General features: G+C 47.0%; 1 protein-coding gene across 1 annotated transcript; it reads right to left on the bottom strand.

The window, feature by feature from the left end:
• Nucleotides 1-4,521: 4,521 nt before the first annotated feature.
• On the bottom strand, nucleotides 4,522-21,751 carry LOC146337791 (cell adhesion molecule CEACAM8-like). Its single transcript, XM_084816314.1, has 5 exons — nucleotides 21,703-21,751; nucleotides 20,924-20,977; nucleotides 19,453-19,719; nucleotides 19,110-19,269; nucleotides 4,522-4,570 (listed from the first exon to the last, which is right to left on the bottom strand). Exons 1-5 carry the CDS (start codon nucleotides 21,749-21,751, stop codon nucleotides 4,522-4,524), a joined length of 579 nt encoding a protein of 192 aa, XP_084672440.1.
• Nucleotides 21,752-21,853: the final 102 nt, after the last annotated feature.

Here is a 21,853-nt window from a genome sequence, read left to right on the forward strand (position 1 = left end):
AAATTAACTAAGCCTTTCCCCCACCTTGTCAGTTTCACTGCCCAACAAAAGAGGGAGAACAGTGATGGGAATACCAGTCAGGCAGGAAAGTAGGGAATATGGGAAGGCAGTGGGGTCACTGAAGGTGTATGTTGACCTGGAGACATTTTACTCCAGGGGTGTTGAACTTCTTCCAGCCCATAGGCCAAATTCAATTTTGGAGAAGCTCTTGGGAACACATTCCAGTGGTGGTTGGGGCTGAAAGCAAAACAGGCTGGCTTCAAAACACAATTTCAACTGTTTAGAATAGGGAAAATGCTGCAAAAAATCTGGGAAACCATCAAAAAATAGGTGGCTTGATTGGGACCCCAGGCAGGCCTGATTCAGCCTGACGTTCTGCACCTCTGTTTTACAGAGTTCATTTCTATCCATCACTCTTACCCTCACAAAGCAGGACAAGGATCAGGGCTGTCACTCTCACTAGAGAGGTCACACCTCCAGCCTTTGTGGAAGGATCTGTACATTGCCAGCTCCTCTCTCCCTGCATCTTCTTCCACCTACAGTGTCATTCCCATGGAAGACAATCTATGAGAGAGAGAGAGAGAGAGAGAGAGAGAACAATCTGACCTGGGACAAGGAGACCATAACTACAGGCCATCTGGTGGGCTCTGATTGTGCTGGGCTGCCCTTCACCAATGTGTTGTACTCCAGATGTTTGGGACTCCCATCATCCCCAGACAGGTGAGATGTTCATCTGGGCCCCCTTGAACCTTTCCTGACATGGCAGAAGTGATGAAACACTGGAAGAGTCCAGTAAGGCCCCAGAAGGCCAAAGCCCCACCCTGTAAGGCCAGCAATGTCTGACTGCATTACAGTCACTTCCAGGAAGTTCAGACTGCTGGGTTATTCCTTGGAGGGCGGAGGCCCAAGCAATGGAGGCTGGTGGCTCCGATGTCAGTGGGGCAGTGAATCTGCTCTGGGTTTCAGTCAGAACTCAAAGGAGCTCTCCAAGGTGTGAAGCATCTTGGATAGCTCCTTTAGCATTCTGACAGTTTTGCCTGAAACCTGGAGCAGATTTACCACCTCACCGATATCAGAGCCCCCAGCCTGCACTGTGCCCAAGGCCTGTGCAGCCCACATCAGCAAGTTCCCCTGCTCTGGGGGTGGCTGTTCTGAGCCTTACTTTCCACAGAGAGTCTGATGAAATGCTGGCAGAGTTCTCCAAAGCTCAATCATAGAATTGGAAGGGGCCTACAAGACCATCGATTCCAACCCCCTGCTCAATGGAGGAAGCCTGATTCCCAGGCGGTCTCCCATGATCCCATCCAAGTACTAACTAGGGCTAGTCCTGCTTAGCTTACAAGATCAGAGGGACCCCGCACCATAAGGTCAATATCTGGTTGCATTACAGCCACTTCTGAGAAGGTGTTTCGATTGCTGGGAGATAACCAAATATGTAACCAAGAACTAGTGTCTGAGTTTATTTTTTTCCCTTCTCCTGCCCAATCTCTTTTTGTCTTGTGTGTTGTGTCTGCTGGATTATAAACTAAGGGCAGGGACTGTCTTTTCTTTAAGGTGCTCTGGGAGCCATTTTGGCTGATGGGGGTGGGTGAGTTTAAAATAAATAAATACAATTTGTAAAGAATAATTACTGTTGAACTGAACAATGAACAGATATTAACTTAGTAACCAATAATCCCCATATAACATTTCAGAAGTAGCTAAATGTAGTTCCAGAGACTATAAACAATAGAAATGCCTCTCTTTCTATAATCTCCTTTCTCACTCACCTCATTGTTCCTCATTCATTCTGAACTGGTTCTAACTGCCTTGGAATATTCTTGTCCATCAAATAGGAACCCCATAGCAACATTCTAAAAGGGTTAGAATGGTTCTCTTCTCAAACCATTTTTTTTCTTCTGTGGACCACTTGAAAATTGCTTGGAGTGTTGATGAATCACTTAATAAGCACTTTTTTCTTCTACAAATCAAAGCATGTACATAACTCTTATTTTAGTAACCACAGTTCTGCCTTATTAAATGTGATGGCTGTGCTTCTGGATTAAATATGAAGGAAACATACATTTTTCTTCAGTGGCAGCTCCATCATCAACATCTCCTACATCATCGGTAACATCATAAAAGCCAGAAGCACATTATGAGAATCATGGGCCCTAGTTTAGGCTAGGGATGCTGGATCATGGCATCTGGCCCCATCACTTCCTGGCATATAGAAGGGGAAGAAATGGAAGCAGTGACAGATTTTACTTTCTTGGGCTCCAAGATCACCGCAGATGGTGACTGTAGCCATGAAATTAAAAGATGCTTGCTCCTTACTATCCTTATGGCATAGTAAGAAGCAGAGACATCACCTTGCCGACAAAGGTCCATCTAATCAAAGCTATGGTTTTCCCAGTAGTAATGTATGGCTGTGAGAGCTGGACTATAAGGAAGGCTGAGCACCGAAGAATTGATGCTTTCGAACTGTGGTGCTGAAGAAGACTCTTACGAGTCCCCTGGACTGCAAGGAGGTCAAATCAGTCCATCCTAAAGGAAATCAACCCTGAGTGCTCACTGGAAGGACAGATACTGAAGCTGAAGCTCAAATATTTTGGCCACCTAATGCGAAGAGAAAACTCTCTGGAAAAGACCCTGATGCTGGGGAAGACTGAAGGCAAAAGGAGAAGGGGATGGCAGAGGATGAGATGGGTAGGTAGCATCACCGATGCAATGAATATGAACTTGACTCTCTGAGGCTGTAAAAGCAACCTTGGAGAAGGGGTAGATGGGGCATTCTGGTGGGCAGGGAGGGGAGGGAAGGGGACTGAAGAGGCCAGGATACAAGCTATACTGAGGCCTCTCCAGCTTCTTTCCCACCCCATCCGATGCACCCCAGCTAGACAGGCAAAAAAGCTGGTCTAGCTGAAATGCAGAGTGGGAGGAGTGGCAGAAGCAATGATTTCCGTCACAGTTCCTCCCTCTCTGCACTGGATGCTCATAAGTCTCCGAGTTTGGAGGCTGACCAGCATTGGGCAAGGAAGTAATAGGATTGCACCCAAAGAAAAATAATTAGTGCATTTCATTGTTCCTTTGGTGATCTTGTTTTATTATAATGTATGTTCTTCCTTTTGTTGCCTTTATTTTGTTTCTTTAATTGTTTCTTTAGTGTTCTGGTTATATTATAATGTTTCTTCTTCTTCTTCTTCCTCCTCCTCCTCCTCCTCCTCCTGTTGCCTTTATTTTGTGAACTTTATTTCATAATAAAATAAAATTTCATGAGAAAAGAAGAAGTGGTATAGTCCCGACAAAGAAGGCATAAGGTTGAGGCATAATTCTGGGATGGGGCCTAGAAATACCTATTTCAGCTACCTTGACAGCAGACCAGGCCCAGTTACCAGCTGTGGGACAAGCGAGCTCCTGTTCAAACCCTAAACAGCTGGGCTTGTCTGTTGTTGTTGTTGCTGCTGCTGTTTTCATGAAATTTATCTCATATAGTATAACAAGATAACTAAAGAAACAAATGCATTAGCTAATTATAATTCTTTGTCTATAACTGATACGCTTGTGGAAGATACACATTAAAATGACCTAAGTAGCAGCTCAGAGCACCGCCACAGACAGTTGGCAGTGAATAGCTGGGGTGTGTGTGTAAAAATGTGGGGAGACTGGCCATTAACTGGATCCAGTCAGAGCCTAGCAGATAGCAGTCCACTGGGACAGCATGCACATTGTTGGAACTGAGCCCAGAGATCCCCAAAGCAGCTCTGTTTCTGAGGAAGAGCTACTACCCGTGGGACACATCTCTCAGAGGTGCAGCTGCAGGGAGATGCCCCCGCAGTTCACATTCCTGAGAGAGATAGTGACCCTGGCAGCGAAAGAGTGGGAGAGCGGTTGCTGCTAGATGCTAGGCAGCGGCGCAGAGAGAGGCGTGAGGTGGAGGGCGCCGAGAGGAGGCGCTCAGCCCGCTTGGTGCTATGGGAATGGCTGCATCCCAATGCCCCATGGGTAAGGGAGGGAGCCTCCCCTCCTAGCCCATAAGTTTCAGAGCTTTTCCCGCCCTTCTCCAAATGGGGACCAACTGTGCACATGGAGCTTAGGTTACTGTGCTATGATGATACAGTTCCTTGCTTAGTCACTGGCAATTAGCATCTGAAAGAGTCATTAGGATGTAAAGGAATAAAGCCTTGGAAAGAATCCCTTTTGTCTGCGTCTTGTTTTGGCAACTGGAGGGGACTTTAAGAGGCAGCTAGGGTGCTCCTGACATGCATCTAGGAACAGTTGTGGGGTGAAACTCACCTTTTGCTAGGCTGCTGAGTCGGAACTGCAGACAGTAGGTCCCAAAAGGGTTGGACCCAAGACAAATGATGGTTTGGTCCCTTTTAGGACTTCCTGTCAAATTCAGGGCACTGGGGTGACCTCATCTCCCTGGACCTGAGAAGTGTAATGCAGGCTGCCTCCAGTGCTGTTTCCGCTGAGGGTTTCTCCTTGCAGTTGCCACTGGATCTGGGAGGAGGCTGAGAGTGCAAGGAGAGGCCATTGTCCTCATGCCAGCACATAACATTTTTCTGCTTGCTGCTGGGCCTGGGGCCATCTGGAAATAAGCAAAAAGAGCAAGTGCAATGAATCGGAGCAAGGAATGGATGCTCTGCTTGCAATAGAGCACAGGAGCACCAGAGGGTACTGTGCCAGCGAAACAAGCACAGGTAAAAAAAGATTATTTTTTGCTGAAATCACACATACATTTTCAAGGACATACGTTTTCACTCAGCCATCTGAAGTTGGAGAAATCCATTTGGGGAGTGGGGTTTGACGAGTTTTCCTAGGCTCGGCAACTTGGACTTTGTTTTGATTCCTGATACGGCACATGGCTCTGTCTCCAGCGAGTCAGGCCAGTTCATGGATTTTCTGGGAATTTTGAGCATTTGGGGGGAAGGTTTTGCAAGTTGCACAAATCTCTGAGCAATTTGTGCAAATTTGGCTGTAATTTGTACAAAACACTCAGAGATTTGTACAAACTGCAGAACCCCCCCCCCCCAAAAAAAAAGTTCCCGGAGATTGGGCAACAGCCTGTAGCTCGGATCGCAGATGCAAAACGGGCCATACAAGCCATGGAACTCCCTTGAGCCAAAAAAGAAATGGATTTCCCAGCGATGGACACCTTTACCTGTGGGCTTCCAGATGTTGCTGGATTCAAAGTCCCATCAGCATCAGCCAGCATGGTCAAAGGCCAGGAATGATGGGGTTTGTAGTCCAACAATATCTGGAAGGCCACAGGTTCCCCACCCCAGGTTTGCGCTGACTGGCAACAGCTCTGTGCGGTCTCAGGCAGATGTCTTTTCAAGTCCTACTTGGATGTGCCATGGATTGTACCTGGGTTCTTTTGCATACAAAGCATGTGCTCTACCACTGAGCTACAGTTCTTCCTCACAGCCTTCTACTGAGCCAGACTATTGGCCCATCTAGCTCAGTATTGTCCTCATCAGCCTTCCCCAACCTGGGTCCCTCCAGATGTTTTGGACTTCACCTCCCATAATCCTTGACCATTGACCATGCTGACAGGGAACAGTGCAGGCCAAATCATCTAGAGGGTCTCAGGTTGGCCTACACTGACTGGGCACTCTGAGGTTTTAGCTGGAGGCTTTCCTGGTTCTACCTGGAGATGCCAGGGATTGAACCTGGGACCTTCTGCATGCAAAACAGGTGTTCTACCACTAAGCTACAGCCCTTCCTTGTAGGGAGCTGCCTTATACTGGGCCAGACCATTGGTCCCTCTACATGGCAAGATAAATGGTCTATTTACACTGACTAGCAGTGGCTCTCCAGGCTTTCTAAGCCCTACCTGGAGGTGCCGGGGATTGAACCTAGGAACTTCTGCATGCAAAGCAGGTGCTCTGCTGCTGAGCTATGATATTTATGTAGTGCTCCTGCTGGGGACGATGGTACTAATACTCCAGCTCACCCCACCTACCAGGAGTTTGCATCAGATGTTGCACTTCATACTCCCAGCTGTGAACTCCTCAAATGGTTATGAATTGTCCAATTGGCCTCCTTTTGAACTCTTTGTAAATTCTCCAGTTTCTGAAAGTGAGTTGGGGACTCAAAGCTTTCCAGGATTGGTGTGACAGGCCTTGGGGATGTATGTGAATTTCATTCCTGTTTGCAAACCATATGTACCATTTGCAACCCTGAACCCAAGCAGGAATGCAATTCTCAGGAAATCTTTTTGCAGTTCTGAGAACTTGTGTCCACGTTCGAAAGTGCACATATGCACATGTGTGCACTTCCAAAAATGTACATGTGCGCAGTTGCACATGTGTGCAAATTCCCCCAAATCTGCATTTTCACACTTTAGCATATTGGGGAAAATGTGCATTTTCGATCAGGGAAAATGCACATTTTTAAAAATGCATATTTTTTCAGTTGTATGAAAAAATGCACATTTTTCCCAATCAAGAAGAAAAAAGAGAGAGAGATGCTTGCATTTAGGAATGTAAATGATGTGAAACAAACAAATCCACCACTCTCTAACTCAAGGCAGGATTTTTCACACATCAGTCCCCCCCCCACCAGGTCTACCCACACATCTCTGTGGCAGGGACTTCCAGGCTGCCATGATAGGCTACCTAAGTATTTATGTAGCCTATCACGGCATGCCCCCCCCCCCATGGTTTTCCAATAGTAATGTATGGCTGTGAGAGCTGGACTATAAGGAAGGCTGAGCACCAAAGAATTGATGCTTTCGAACTGTGGTGCTGGAGAAGACTCTTACGAGTCCCCTGGACTGCAAGGAGGTCAAATCAGTCAATCCTAAAGGAAATCAACCCTGAGTGCTCATTGGAAGGACAGATACTGAAACTAGGGATATACGGAAGTCACTTACCTTTTCATGGATTCTGTTCATGGTGTGTGGGAGGGAGGCATTCCATCCCTCCCCCCGGAATCCTCGATGGGGGGGAGGCGATCTGGTCCTCCCCCCCGGAATCCTTGACGGCCGGCTGTGCTCCGCGGCGGCTCCGCGGAGCAACCAGCCAGTCCCAGGCGCTGGCCGTCCGCAGCCGGATTTCTGGCCACGGAGGGCTCTGGGTAAAAAACACACACACAAAAAAACGCGTACGCAAATGGTGGCGGCTATGGCTGCCACCATTTGCATTCCTTATTTTTCACCATCTTAGTCTATGTCAATATTTACGTAGACTAAGACGAAGAAAAGAAAGGGGAACGCAAATAGCGTAGTGGGCGCTATTTGCGTTCCCCTTTCTTTTCTTCGTCTTAGTCTACGTAAATATTGACGTAGACTAAGACGGTGAAAAATAAGGAACGCAAATGGCGGCAGCCGTAGCCGCCGCCATTTGCGTGCGCATTTTTTTTTTTAAACCCAGACGTGATAGGCTACGTAAGTCTTTACATAGCCTATCACATCTATGGGGGGAAAAAAAGAAAAGGACCATACTGCAAATGGCGGCGGTGGCAGCCAGTCGGAAGACCAGCCACTGCCACCGCCACCGCCGAAGCCGCTGCTGGAGCTGCCGCCATCCGGAACATCCACCCCAGGTAAGTCTCATCCCGGGGGGGATCTGCGGGGGTGGGTGGGGGTGGCAGGTTGTTCCGTGATGGATTTCGGGAGGCCGAATGCACTGGCATTCGGCCTCACCGAGATCCGTCATGGAATTCTCTGACATCCCTAACTGAAGCTGAAGCTCAAATATTTTGGCCACCTAACGCGAAGAGAAAACTCCCTGGAAAAGACCCTGATGCTGGGAAAGATTGAAGGCAAAAGGAGAAGGGGACGGCAAAGGATGAGATGGCTAGATAGCATCACCGATGCAATGAATATGAACTTGAGCACACTCCAGGAGAGAGCGGAGGACAGGAAGGCCTGGCATGCTATGGTCCATGGGGTCATGAAGAGTCGGACACGACTTAACGACTGTACAACAACATTGCCTGGCTTTGCACAAAACGTTCCCTTGATATCTCCGATTTTCTTGAAAAGATCTCTAGTCTTTCCCATTCTGTTGTTTTCCTCGATTTCTTTGCATTGTTCATTTAAGAAGGCCTTCTTGTTTCTCCTTGCTATTCTCTGGAACTCTGCATTCAGTTGGGTATATCTTCCCCTTTCTCCCTTGCTTTTCACTTCCTTCTTTCCGCAGCTACTTGTAAAGCCTCATCAGACAGCCGCTTGGCTTTCTTGCATTTCTTTTTCTTTGGGATGGATTGAGTTGCTGCCACCTGAACTATGTTACGGACCTCCGTCCATAGTTCCTCAGGCACTCTGTCTATCAGGTTTAATCCCTTCAATCTATTCCTCACCTCCACTGTATATTCGTAAGGGATATGATTTAGGTCATACCTGAATGGTTTAGTGGTTTTCCCTACGTTCTTCAATTTCAGCTGAAATTTTGCAACAAGAAGCTCATGACCTGAGCCACAGTCAGCTCCAGGTCTTGTTTTTACTGACTGTATAGAGCTTCTCCATCTTTGGCTGCAAAGGACATAATCTGATTTTGATATTGACCATCTGCTGATGGCCATGTGTAGAGTCGCCTCTTGTGCTGTTGGGAAAGAGTGTTTGCTATGATCAGCGTGTTCTCTTGGCAAAACTCTATTAGCCTTTGTCCTGCTTCATTTTGTACACTAAGGCCATGCTTTCCTGTTATCCCGGTGATTTCTTGACTTCCTACTTTAGCATTCCAATCCCCTATGATGAAGAGGACATCTTTTTTTGGTGTTAGTTCTAGAAGGTGTTGGAGGTCTTCATAGAACCGATCAACCTCAGCTTCTTCGGCATCAGTGGTTGGGGCATAGACTTGAATTACTGTGGTGCTGAATGGTTTGCCTTGGATTCGTACTGAGATCATTCCATCGTTTTTGAGATTGTACCCCAGTACTGCTTTTCCCACCCTTTTATTGACTATGAGTGCTCTTCCATTTCTTCTAAGGGATTCTTGCCCACAGTAGTAGATATAATGGTCACCTGAATTAAATTCGCCCATGCCTGTCCATTTTAGTTTACTGATTCCCAAGATGTCGATGTTCAGTCTTGCCATCTCATGTTTGACCACCTCCAGCTTCCCTTGATTCATTGATCTGACATTCCATGTTTCTAAACAATGTTGTTCTTTACAGCATCGGATTTTCTTTTCACCACCAGACACATCCACAGCTGAGTGTCCTTTCGGCTTTGGCCCAGCCGCTTCACTCTTTCTGGCGCTACTTGGAAATACCTTCTGCTCTTCCCCAATAGTATATTGGACAGCTTCCAACCTGATGGTCTCATCTTCCGGCATCATATCTTTTAGCCTTATGATACATTCCATGGGGTTTTCTTGGCAAGAATACTGGAATGGGTTGCCATTAGGGATGTACGAAAGTCACTTACCGTTTTGTGGATCTGCTTCGCGGTGGGGGGGGAGGCACTCCGTCCCTCCCCCTGGAATCCTCGATGGGGGGGGAGGCACTCTATTCTTCCCCCCGGAATCCTGCCCAGCTGGCTCTGCTCCGTGGGGATTCTGTGGAGCCGCTGGCCGGCTCCACTGGCAGCCGGACATCCAGCCGCTGGGCAGCAGGGATGCACATGGCGGCGGCTGTAGCCGCCGCCGTTTGCGTCCCCGTACTCAACCATGATAGGCTATGTAAATATTTATGTAGCCTATCACGACAAAGTAAAAAATCCCATGTACGCAAATGGCGGCGGCTACGTCAGCTGCCATTTGCGTTTGCTAGTTTTCGCCTTTCTAGCCTATGTAAACATTTACGTAGGCTAGAACGGCTAAAAATAGCGAATGCAAATGGTGGCTGCTGTAGCCACCGCCATTTGTGTACGCTGCGCCCAGCTGCGGCCGGCCAGGAGACCAGCCGCCACCGCCCCCGCAGCCACCGCTGCCCCTGCCACCGCCTCCGCCGCCCCCGCCGCCCCTTCCGCCGTTGTGCCGCTGCCGCGCCACGACCGCCACACCGCTGCCGCCGCACCTGCTGCCGCATCTGCCGCATCCACCCCAGGTAAGTGCTGTCCCGGGGGGTTCTGCAGGGCGGGTGGGGGGGGCAGGAGGCCGTTCCACCACGGATTCTGGGGGGCCGAATGCCAGTGCATTCGACCTCACTGGAATCTGTGGCGGAATTCTCCGCCATCCCTAGTTGCCATTTCCTTCTCCAGTGGACCACATTTTGTCAGAACTCTCTGCCATGACCTGTCCATCTTGGGTGGCCCTGCACAGCATAGCTTATGGCTTCACTGAGTTATGCAAGCCCCTTAGCCACAACAAGGCAGTGATTCATGTGGGGGTAACAGGAGAACATGAACCCCCAAATGATGGTTCACTTTAAGAAGAGCCATGCTGAATCAGACCAAAGGGCATCTAGTCCAGCGTTCTGTTTATACAGTAGCCCATCTATTGCCTGTGGGAAGTCCACAAGTGCAATCAGTGCAATAGCACCCTCCCCCTCATGTTCCCTAGAAACTGGTATACAGAGGTGTACTGCCTCCAATACTGGAGGTAATATATAGCCATTGTGCCTAGTAGCCCCTGATAGTCTTTTCCTCCATGAATTTGTCTAATTCTTTTTTAAAGCCATCCAAGTTGGTGACCCTCACTACTTCTTGCGGTAGCAAATTTCATACTTTGATTACGCACTGTGTGTCCTCCTTTTATCTGTCCTGAATCTCCCACCAGTCACCTTGATGGGATGACCTGGACTTCTAGTATTATGTGAGAGGGAGAAAAACTGATCTCTATCTACTTTCTCCACACTGTGCATAATTCTGTATACCTCTATCATGTCTCTCTGTACTTGCTTTCTTTGTAAGCTAAACAGTCCCAGACATTGTAACTTTCCTCAGAAGGGGAGTTGCTCCAGCCCCTTGATCATTCTGGTTGCCTTTTTCTGCACCTTTTCCATCTCTACAATATCCTTTTTGAGGTGCAGCGACCAGAGCTGTAAAAATTATTCTAAGTATGGTTACCAGTGGAAGCTGGTGGCTCTTATGTTAGTGGGGTGGTGAGTCCGTTCAGAGGTTCAGTCAGAACCAGTCAGAACTCTAAAGGAGCTGTCTAAGGTGCTTCACATGAACGATAGCTCATTCATTCATTCATTCATTCATTCATTGCATTTATATTAGGGCTGTGCACAGACTGCCTGCTTTGCTTCAGATGCTGCTTCAGACCCTCCTAATCAGCCGTGCTTTGACTCAGACTGATTTGGACCCCCTCCACTTCTACTCAGTTCCGGAGCCGAAGTAAGATTCGGATATCCGGATCACTTGGTTTGGGCATTTCCCCATAGACTTGCATGAGAAAACACAAATGGCCATAGCTTTTTCAGTTTCCATGATAAATACATGAAACCTGGAGACCTCTCTGCTGACATAGAACAGATCCCATGTGCCAAATATCAGACAGTTTGGCCTAGTACCCTTTTTGCTAGGTGCAGATGAGCTTTGCGTTTCCCCAAAACCTCTCAAAGCAAAAAGCTGTACCTCTCAGTGCTGCGCTGCTGCCCCCCCTCCCCCCAACCTGCTCGGCTGTCTATGGCTGTGTTTCCATGACCGCGGAAGGAGAAGCTAATGGAGGAGTACCAGATTTTAATTTAAAAGGGATCGGCTTTGCTGCAACGTGGTCCATGCAGGGCCCCACGAGCAGGTTCTTCGCACCAGGAAAAATAGCTTCACAGAACATACTTCCTGGTGGGGGTGGGAGTTGGAGTGAGTGTCACCTGACTGGCAGGGGCTGCTCAACCAATAGGAGAGGCTTCCCCCCTCTCCGCCCCTTTCTCCTTTCCCCTGACAGTCCAGTTGCACCTGCATTTCAGGAGCAAGCCTCACTAAGCACAATGGGAGTTACTTCAGAGTAGACAGACATATGCTTGTGCTGGGAAAGAGAGCAGCAAACACAAAGGGGACTGGGTAAAATGAGGATCCAAAAACTCAAAAAGGGATCCTCCTGATTTCATATCATTTTTCAAGGGGAGAGCCACAAAACCACCACCCAACCACAGAGCACATCTGCCTCCATGGACTGAAGCAGAAAGATCATGGATCTGCCACTCATGGGTGCAGCCATGATGGAAAAAAATGGATCTGAGGAAGGGGTACTTAGGGATCCTCATGATTTTTACAAGAAAGATACCCCCAAACACGGTCATATCATGGAGCACATATATGCCCATGGACTGAATGACAAAAAACAGATTTGGGGGCTTCATGTTATAAAGTCTCCTTGGGACTGCAGACTCTGGCCTCATCCATCGGCTAAAGAACCGAGGGCCACTGGGGGCTGCACCTCCTGCCTCCCAGGATGAACATCATCACAGCGGGGAGCCCAACCTGGTCCTATACGTCGGTCATTGGTGTATTTGCTTTCCTTCCCCTCCTTCCTCCCACTCCCTTTTCCTTTTGTGTCATGTCTTTTAGATTGTAAGCCTGAGGGCAGAGACTGTCTTAATAATCATCTGTGTAAGCCACTCTGAGACCCTTTTTTGGCTGAAGAGTGGGGTAAAAACACAATAAATAAATAAAGCCATGGATAAGATGACAACATGGATCCTCTGAGTTTTTACATTGGGTCTCCCTTGCCCAACCACCCCATCAAAGCACAGAACTCATCTTTTGTCCAAGTATGCACACTAAGAATCCCAGATCTGCTGCTTCCCAGCAGATCTCAGATCTTCCGCTTCACCTCAAATGGTGTGGAAAATCATATGAAATCAAGAAGATCCCTGCCTCGGATCCCTGTTTTTGAGCCATGGCTGTGCCCATGAGTGGCGGATCCATGATTTTTCTGCTTTGGTCCATGGAGGCAGATGTGCTTTGTGATTGGATGGTGGTTTTGAAATATAGAAAAACAAAACTGGAAGGGTGCAGCATCTGGTACTGGCAAGTCATCGTGTGACTTAAATGTGAGTGGAAAAGGGGATATAGCAGGATGGGAATAGTGGCCCCAGCACAATCAAATTCATCATGTGTGTAGATGCCAAAAGAACTCAGGGAAGTCCAACATAGTCACACTGAATTTAGAAAGAGGAAACGTCTCAAAACTGAGGGGATCCAATAAAAGGATGTTGAAAGGGAGGGTTCAAGAGGGTCAAACCTATCCAGGATGCCTGGAGTAGATTTAAAATATCAATAGAAACAGAGAAAGAACATACAGCGCAGTTTAGGGAAGCTATAGGAAGTCCATGAGTAGGGCAGTGTGGTTAACAAGTTGGGTCAAGGAAGCAATACATGGCATGCGGGCTTCCTTTAAATAGCGGAAGACTTGTCAAAGGAGAACAAAAAATGCACACATTCTGGCAAAAGAAATGTAGCTTGACAATTAGAGAAGTAGAAAGAAAAGGAGTTTGAGGAGCAGATTGCTGAGACATTGAGAGAATCAATGAATATTTTAGGGATGTGCGAATCAGCCAAACTAGAGCTCACCAAAGTTCTCCAAATTTCTTCTTGAAGCTTTTTCCTACTTGAGTCCATATCAAATTGCAAGCTTGTTTCATACTTTTTGCATTAAACTCTGTGTGTATTTTTGTGCATGTTTTTCCAAATGTTTCCATCAGTTGTGTGCATCTTTGAAATGGACACATTCTTCTCCCACTGATTAAAGCATACTTGTGCACATTTTTCAAAAGTATGAATTTCTTCATGCACATTTTTCAAATGTAGGCATGTTGTTAAACACATTTCTTGGTCTGCAAATCACACTGCAAGCTCAGAAATATGGACTTTGACAGCAGATTGAATCCAAGTCCGTGTTTGATCTGGAGGGTGGGAATTGGCTAAATTCTGATCAAAAACAGACTGAAATGAATTTCTCATACATCCCTAAAACATTTTCCCCAATATCTCAGGAGCAGATAAGCTGATCAGATGGGTGACAAAGACAGGAACAAACTGTTGAAGGAGAATAGGAAGTTTTCAGAGAAGTGAAATGAATTCTTTGTCTTAGGCTCCACTGTGGAACATGCTGGATTGATAGATATTAGAGCTGTACGCAAATGGCCTCTCAAAATTTTCCAGCCTACTTGAGGGCAGAGAAATTGGAGGGACAATTTCACTGAATTTCTCCTAGGCTAAGGGGAGGAGAGATTCTACAACAGTTTCTCACAGATAGGGCTCACTATTGGCAGGGGCTGTAGCACAGGTCCTTTCTTTTTTCCTAAGGGTTTTTGGTTTATTGCACTGCTCCTGCAAGGGGCAACAGCATCAGTTATGCTGAGGCTTCCACTTTTCTGAGGCAGAATTTTGAATTTCTTTTGGTTTTTGAGCTTACTTAATCACCGTGAGGTGGCTGAGAATGCTGTGTGTGCTTTCTCTCTATGTTTCACATCTTCCCGTTGCTCATCAGCCTCCAAAGCCACCTGCCATTCCTGAACTGAAAAGCCCCATGGGAGGAATTACCTCATCACGATGTCTTCCTCACGACAGCTTTAATTGAAGTATGGGAAGCTACAGGAGGCTACAGGCCACAGAGATTATTGTACAATGGCAGACAGGACACTCATGCACACTCCTCAGCCACCTCACAAGTAAGGTAAGCACAAGAACCCCAAACCCAGCCCATGATAATTTCACCAAAATTTCTGCTCTTTTGAATTTCTTTTTGAAAGCAGTTTCTTTTCCAACAAATTGTATGAGAATGGTTGAAAAACATGTGGGATTTTTTTTTGGCACAGCACTAATAGATATGCTTGAGTCAGTTTGGGGGAGTGGGTGATCTAGGGTGTCAACTTACAGGAAAAGCTTGGCAGAGTGGTTTGGATTGGGTGACAGAGGGCACAGGTAAGGCATAAGGCCTTTTAGGCACAACATATATTGTACGATATGTCACTTTCATAATCACAGTCTGTAGGTGGATGGTTATTATTCCCGTGTTACAGGTGGGGATCACTGCCTTGTTCTGGCGAAGGGGCTTGCGTAACTCAGTGAAGCCATAAGCTATGCCATCCAGGGCCACCCAAGATGGACAGGTCATGGCAGAGAGTTCTGACAAAATGTGGTCCACTGGAGAAGGAAATGGCAACCCACTCCAGTATTCTTGCCAAGAAAACCCCATGGAATGTATCACAAGGCTAAAAGATATGACACCGGAAGATGAGCCCCTCAGGTCAGAAGGTGTCCAATATACTACTGGGGAAGAGCAGAGGGTATTTCCAAGTAGTGCCAGAAAGAGTGAAGCGGCTGGGCCAAAGCCAAAAAGGACACTCAGCTGTGGATGTGTCTGGTGGTGAAAAGAAAATCCGATGCTGTAAAGAACAATATTGTTTAAGAACGTGGAATGTAAGATCAATGAATCAAGGTAAGCTGGAGGTGGTCAAACATGAGATGGCAAGACTGAACATCGACATCTTGGGAATCAGTGAACTAAAATGGACAGGCATGGGCAAATTTAATTCAGGTGACCATCATATCTGCTATTGTGGCCAAGAATCCCTTAGAAGAAATGGAGCAGCACTCGTAGTCAACAAAAGGGTGGGAAAAGCAGTACTGGGATACAATCTTAAAAACGATAGAATGATCTCGGTACGAATCCAAGGCAAACCATTCAACATCACAGTAATTCAAGTCTATGCCCCAACCACTGATGCCGAAGAAGCTGAGGTTGATCGGTTCTATGAAGACCTCCAACATCTTCTAGAACTAACACCAAAAAAAGATGTCCTCTTCATCATAGGGGGTTGGAATGCTAAAGTAGGAAGTCAAGAAATCACCGGGATAACAGGCAAGCATGGCCTTGGTGTACAAAATGAAGCAGGACAAAAGCTAATAGAGTTTTGCCAAGAGAACACGCTGATCATAGCAAACATGCTTTTCCAACAGCACAAGAGATGACTCTACACATGGACATCACCAGATGGTCAATATGGAAATCAGATTGATTATGTCCTTTGCAGCCAAAGATGGAGAAGCTCTATACAGTCAGTAAAAACAAGACCTGGAGCTGACTGTGGCTCAGATCATGAGCTTCTTGTTGCAAAATTTTGGCTGAAATTGAAGAACGTAGGGAAAACCACTAAACCATTCAGGTATGACCTAAATCATATCCCTCATGAATATACAGTGGAGGTGAGGAATAGATTTCAGGGATTAGACCTGATAGACAGAGTGCCTGAGGAACTATGGACGGAGGTCCGTAACATTATTCAGGAGGCAGCAACGAAATCCATCCCAAAGAAAAAAATGCAAGAAAGCCAAGTGGCTGTCTGATGAGGCTTTACAAGTAGCTGAGGAAAGAAGGAAGCGAAAAGCAAGGGAGAAAGGGGAAGATATATCCAACTGAATGCAGAGTTCCAGAGAATAGCAAGGAGAGACAAGAAGGCCTTCTTAAATGAACAGTGCAAAGAAATCGAGGAAAACAACAGAATGGGAAAGACTAGAGATCTCTTCAAGAAAATCAGAGATCTCAAGGGAACGTTTTGTGCAAAGACGGGCATGATAAAGGACAAAGAAGGCAGGGACCTCACAGAACCAGATGAGATTAAGAAGAGGTGGCAAGAATACACAGAAGAACTATACAGGAAAGATCTTAATGTCCCTGATAGCCATGATATCATGATATCAAGTTCAAGTCACTGAACTTGAGCCGGACATCCTTGAGAGTGAAGGTAAGTGGGCCTTAGGAAGCATTAGTAACAACAAAGCTAGTGGAGATGACAGTCTTCCAGCTGAGCTATTTAAAATCCTAAAAGATGATGCTGTTAAAGTGCTGCATTCAATATGCCAACAAATTTGGAACACTCAGCAATGGCCGCAAGACTGGAAAAGGTCAGTTGACATTCCAATTCCAAAGAAGGGCAACGCCAAAGAGTGTTCAAACTACCGCACAATTGTGCTCATTTCACATGCCAGCAAGGTGATGCTCAAAATCCTACAAGCTAGGCTTCAGCAGGTGCATCATGGAGAAAGCAAGAGAATTCCAGAAAAACGTCTATTTCTGCTTCATTGACTACGCTAAAGCCTTTGATTGTGTGGATGACAACGAACTGTGGCAAATTCTTAAAGTGATGGGAGTACCAGACCACCTTACCTGTCTCCTGAGAAACCTGTACGAGGGTCAAGAAGCAACAGTAAGAACCAGACATGGAACAACCGAGTGGTTCAAAACTGGGAAAGGAGTACGACAAGGCTGCATATTGTCACCCTGCTTATTTAACTTATATGCAGAGTACATCATGAGAAATGCCAGATTGGATGAATCAGAGGTCGGAATTAAGATTGCTGGGAGAATTATCAACAACCACAGTTATGCAGACGATACCACCCTAATGGCAGAAAGTGAAGAGGATCTCAAGAGCCTCTTGTTGAGGGTGAAAGAGGAGAGTGCAAAAGCTGGTTTGAAACTCAACATTAAAAAAACGAAGATCATGGCATCTGGCCCCATCACTTCCTGGCATATAGAAGGGGAAGAAATGGAAGCAGTGACAGATTTTACTTTCTTGGGCTCCAAGATCACCGCAGATGGTGACTGTAGCCATGAAATTAAAAGACGCTTGCTCCTTGGGAGGAAAGCTATGGCAAACCTAGACAGCATAGTAAGAAGCAGAGACATCACCTTGCCGACAAAGGTCCATCTAATCAAAGCTATGGTTTTCCCAGTAGTAATGTATGGCTGTGAGAGCTGGACTATAAGGAAGGCTAAGCGCTGAAGAATTGATGCTTTCAAACTGTGGTGCTGGAGAAGACTCTTACGAGTCCCCTGGACTGCAAGGAGGCCAGATCAGTCAATCCTAAAGGAGATCAACCCTGAGTGCTCATTGGAAGGACAGATACTGAAGCTGGAGCTCAAATATTTTGGCCACCTAATGCGAAGAGAAAACTCTCTGGAAAAGACCCTGATGCTGGGAAAGACTGAAGGCAAAAGGAGAAGGGGACGGCAGAGGATGAGATGGCTAGATAGCATCACTGATGCAATGAATATGAACTTGAGCACGCTCTGGGAGAGAGCGCAGGACAGGAAGGCCTGGCATGCTATGGTCCATGGGGTCACGAAGAGTCGGACACGACTGAATGACTGAACAACAACAACAGGTGGGGAAGCTGAGGGTGGGAGGCAGTAGGGGGCTCAACTGCTCCTGATGGGTTGAAAAAATGCTTGAGGGTTTCTGGGCCACATGGCATAGCCACACCCTTTGCTGCTGACACACCAGTCCCCCCCCTCCAATTCAGAACATGTTAGGAAGTATGTACTGATGTATGCACACAGAGCTTCTCAGATGAGGGGTGGCGTGATTGGCCCAGGGTCCCTCTCACATGGAGGAGTTCTGCATGCAAACACAGGTACCGGCATACAGAGTCTTCCAAAGAGTTCTGAATGCATGGGATGAGGCTACCCTTTGCAGCCCTTTGACCCCCACGTGTTCTTCCAATGTATGGGGACTGGGTTATGCAAATCCCATTAGTGACTTGCCCAAAGGCATTCATGGCCAAAATGGGATGTGGATTCAACTCCAAAGTTCAACAAGGTCTTAGTGGTTCACATTTGCTCACACACATGCACAAAAGGGGACAGAAATCTAATGCATAGAAATCTGATCAATGTTAGCTTTGCAGACATTTCTACAAAGCATGGTTCTGGAAGGCTAAGGAGGAGATAACTCAGAGATGGGAAAGCAATGGACCTTAGGCAAAGCACCAAGGGACAGCTGAAGCTTTGATTGAAGAGCCAACATAGCTGAAATTGGCAGGGTGGGATTGGTTGGCAATGGGACATATCTTGAGGGAGAGGATGGGAAAGGGATGCAAGCTTAGCTGAGCTAGGATAGCGATGGGTCTGCAAGCTGGTTGCCAACTGACCAGAAAAATTATCATGGCCTGTGCTTGTGTCTTTCACAGCAGTTTGATAGGCAACATTTGAGAGGTGACTTTTTCAGGGCATGTGGCTGAGCATTATCACTTGCTAATCCCTACAGATCAAGTGCAGGTTAAAGGCACTGGTGAAAAATAACATAAAAAGCAGTTCATTTGTTCCATTTTGAAAGGCATCAGGAAAGCTAGGGACAGGAACCCAAGTTTAGACACAAGGAAGCTCAAATATACCAGTGTGAATGTGATTTAGGCCCTCTCCTCAGCTTATTGTCATTCTTCCAGCGGATGCACTAATGTGCATTACCCTAATGGTGACTTTATTCCCTTGCACCAAGGAACTGACCTGCAGGGCCCCTCTGGAGTGCTTCCACTGGGGGTCTCTCCTTGCACTTTCCACTGGACCTGGGATGGAGGCCAAGAGTGGAAGGAGCAGGTACAGAAGAGGCTAGTGTCCTCATGCCAGCACATGGTGCTGGGCTGGGAGCTGCTGAGTCTGGGCCCATCTGGAAAAGAGCAAAAGGGAAAAGAGAGCGAGAGCGAGTGAGAGAGGGTGAATGGATCAGGCCCAGGAAAAAAGAAACTCTGCCCATCATTGCACAATAGAGTGCCTGAAGGCAGCGCCATGGAAACAGAGAGAAATAGCCCAGTTATATGGGTCCCCAAAAGGCCCCTCCCCAAGGTCTTACATAGCACATGCAACTGAAAGGACTTCCTGATAGTTCCACATGGATACTTCACTTGGCACTGATACTCCCCAGCATCCTGTGGTCCAACCTTGAGCAACAAGTGTGTGTTCAGGTTGTCCCACTTGGGGTCATGGAGGGGATTCTGCCCCTTCATCCAGGTCAGAGTGGGATCAGGTCTGCTATCAGCCCTGCAGTGGAGTCCAACATTGTCACCTTCCTTGGCCATCACAGGATCAAAATCCCTTTCTGTATTTTCCGAGTACGAGGCTACAAAGAAAGCAGGATTAGAGTTGCATTTGGATCCTTGCTTCAATGCAACGTGAGATGACACTGATAACCACCTTGTCCATTTCACACCATATTTCCCTTCTCTATCCACAGAACAGCAGCAGCACAGCTGTTATGGCAAGGATGGGCAACCTCTAACCCATGGCTGAATGAGGCTTGCGAGGCCTCCCCATCTGGCCTGCTGTGGCCCTGGTGAGGAGAAGGGTGGTCCAGTCTGGTGATGGAGGAAGAGAGAGAGTCTCTTCATCCACCACCCAGATCATGTTCCTGTCTCTGTGCACAGAGAAAAAGCACTGTCTTTTTCTCCATTTATGGAGAGTCACTATCACCAGTGATAGGTCCCAGAGCCCTGTAGTTCAAGAGTCACGTGTGCATTCCAATGGACACCTGCCTTTCGTCGCTTGCCACACATGGGCTGGTCCTTTTGCCCAAAGTGCATTATGATTTGAAAGGGGGCTGGTGTTATGGTTGGAAGAATGCTTTCCCAGCTTTTGTGTGTTCAGTTCAACCATAACTCATGAACCACCAGAGGCTTTGCCACTGATACATAGCAGGTAGGTGTGCGTGTGCACGTGTGGGGTGTAGGTATGCTGAGCTGGATCAAGACTGTGGCATGTGGGAAATTTTTCCTTTTAACCTTTTGCCCCTTCCATGGTCCCGCTCAGAATTGGGCCCCCTGTGCCTTCTATTTGGGATTCTTTTGGGGAGCACCAAAACGTTGTCAAAAGCAACAAGCAGTTCTCACAACATGGTTAATATAACATTTAGTGGTAGCAGCAAAGGGAGGAGTTCAAAATCTTTCTAACACCAGTCTTATTTCATATGAAATTCTAAAAAGGTTTTTAAACATTTAAGAAATATCCCTGCCAGTCCAAATTCAGATATACTCCGTTCTTCCCATATTTCATGTTCTCCAGTTCATTCCTCTATTTTCATTACTTTCTCACAGAAAAGAGTGAGAAATGAATGGGGGAGCATTTATTTTGTCTTCCCTTCATTTTCTGTTGTGTTCACCCTGCTTGGCTTGTTTCGAAGCAAAATCATAGGAGGTTTTTGCCATGGTGGCATCAAATTCAGTGGTGGTGGGTCAGGGTGGGGGAGTGCAAAATTGCCCAGGGGTCCCATATGTGTCCTGCAAACCTTGTGTTGCCTACCATCCCTGATTTAGGGGTTCATATCTCACCAAGTTGTCCATGGCTCATCACATTCACTGTGATTTCGAGGAGCTGCTTCGACTCTTCAGATAGGAAAGAGAAAAGTGAAGAGCAGTGGAAGGAGAGCTGAACAACCTGGAGGCAAAGGACTGAGGGCTTATGCTTCCCAGGAAGGGGAGAGATGATCGCAGCTCTTGGAAAAAGAAAAGAAGAGCTACAGGAGCTACAGGAGCTACTCCCAATCCATGACCATGTGACCATGTGCACAAGCATCTGGGTAAAGCTCTATGCTGTTTGGCTAGGGAGGGTGTGAAAGTGATGCCAGCCCCGTAGGTCCATCTATCACTGGGGTGTGGTAATTATTTGACACAATGGTCCAGGAAATTTCAGTTCGGGTCCCTGAACAGCTTCCTGGTGCCTGGTAGGCAAAAGGGACTAGCTCCCTGCAAAGCAGCTCAGAAACCTTCAAGATCTCTGTCAGCTTTGAGCAAACAAAGGAAGAAAATAGAGGAACCTCCCCGCGCACCTCTCACAAGATATATGAGACACGTATTATGGATGGTGCCCGTTACTATGTTCCTGAGGCCAGATTCTCCATGTTTGGGGGATGAGGCCATGGGCTCTGGGAAGATGATGGTGTAGGAGAAGGCATTTCTCTCAGCTTTGTCCCCAGATGATCCCACTTCCCTGGAGGCCCTGATGCAGAAGCAGGGCAACAGGTTCCCCACCCCTGTTCTAGACTGAGCTCCACTTGGTGTACCTGGGACCTGAATTCATGCCATCTATTACCTTGTACCTGAACTCTTACCTTGAATCAGGACTCCTACTAGAGACCCTGCTTTGGCTGGAACCCCCATCTGGCTGTGACCACCCCCTTGAATCAAACACCTGTGTTTCCTTTCTCTTCGCCCTCCAGCCTCATCGCCCCCCTCCAGTAAGACTACCCTTTTAATGTTCCT

This window comes from Heloderma suspectum, chromosome 10, assembly GCF_057233095.1.
Source record: "Heloderma suspectum isolate Gila_16-S chromosome 10, 16-S_ref, whole genome shotgun sequence".
NCBI classification, from domain to species: domain Eukaryota; kingdom Metazoa; phylum Chordata; class Lepidosauria; order Squamata; family Helodermatidae; genus Heloderma; species Heloderma suspectum.

Coding starts and splice junctions, on each gene's coding strand:
- LOC146337791 (XM_084816314.1), bottom strand. CDS start 21,751: ATGGGGGTTCCAGCCAAAGCAGGGTCTCTAGTAGGAGTCCTGATTCAA. Junction 19,720..20,923: donor GATGAGCCATGGACAACTTG/GTGAGATATGAA, acceptor CTTTCTTTGTAG/CCTCGTACTCGGAAAATACA. Junction 4,571..19,109: donor ACTCCAGAGGGGCCCTGCAG/GTCAGTTCCTTG, acceptor GCTTATTTCCAG/ATGGCCCCAGGCCCAGCAGC.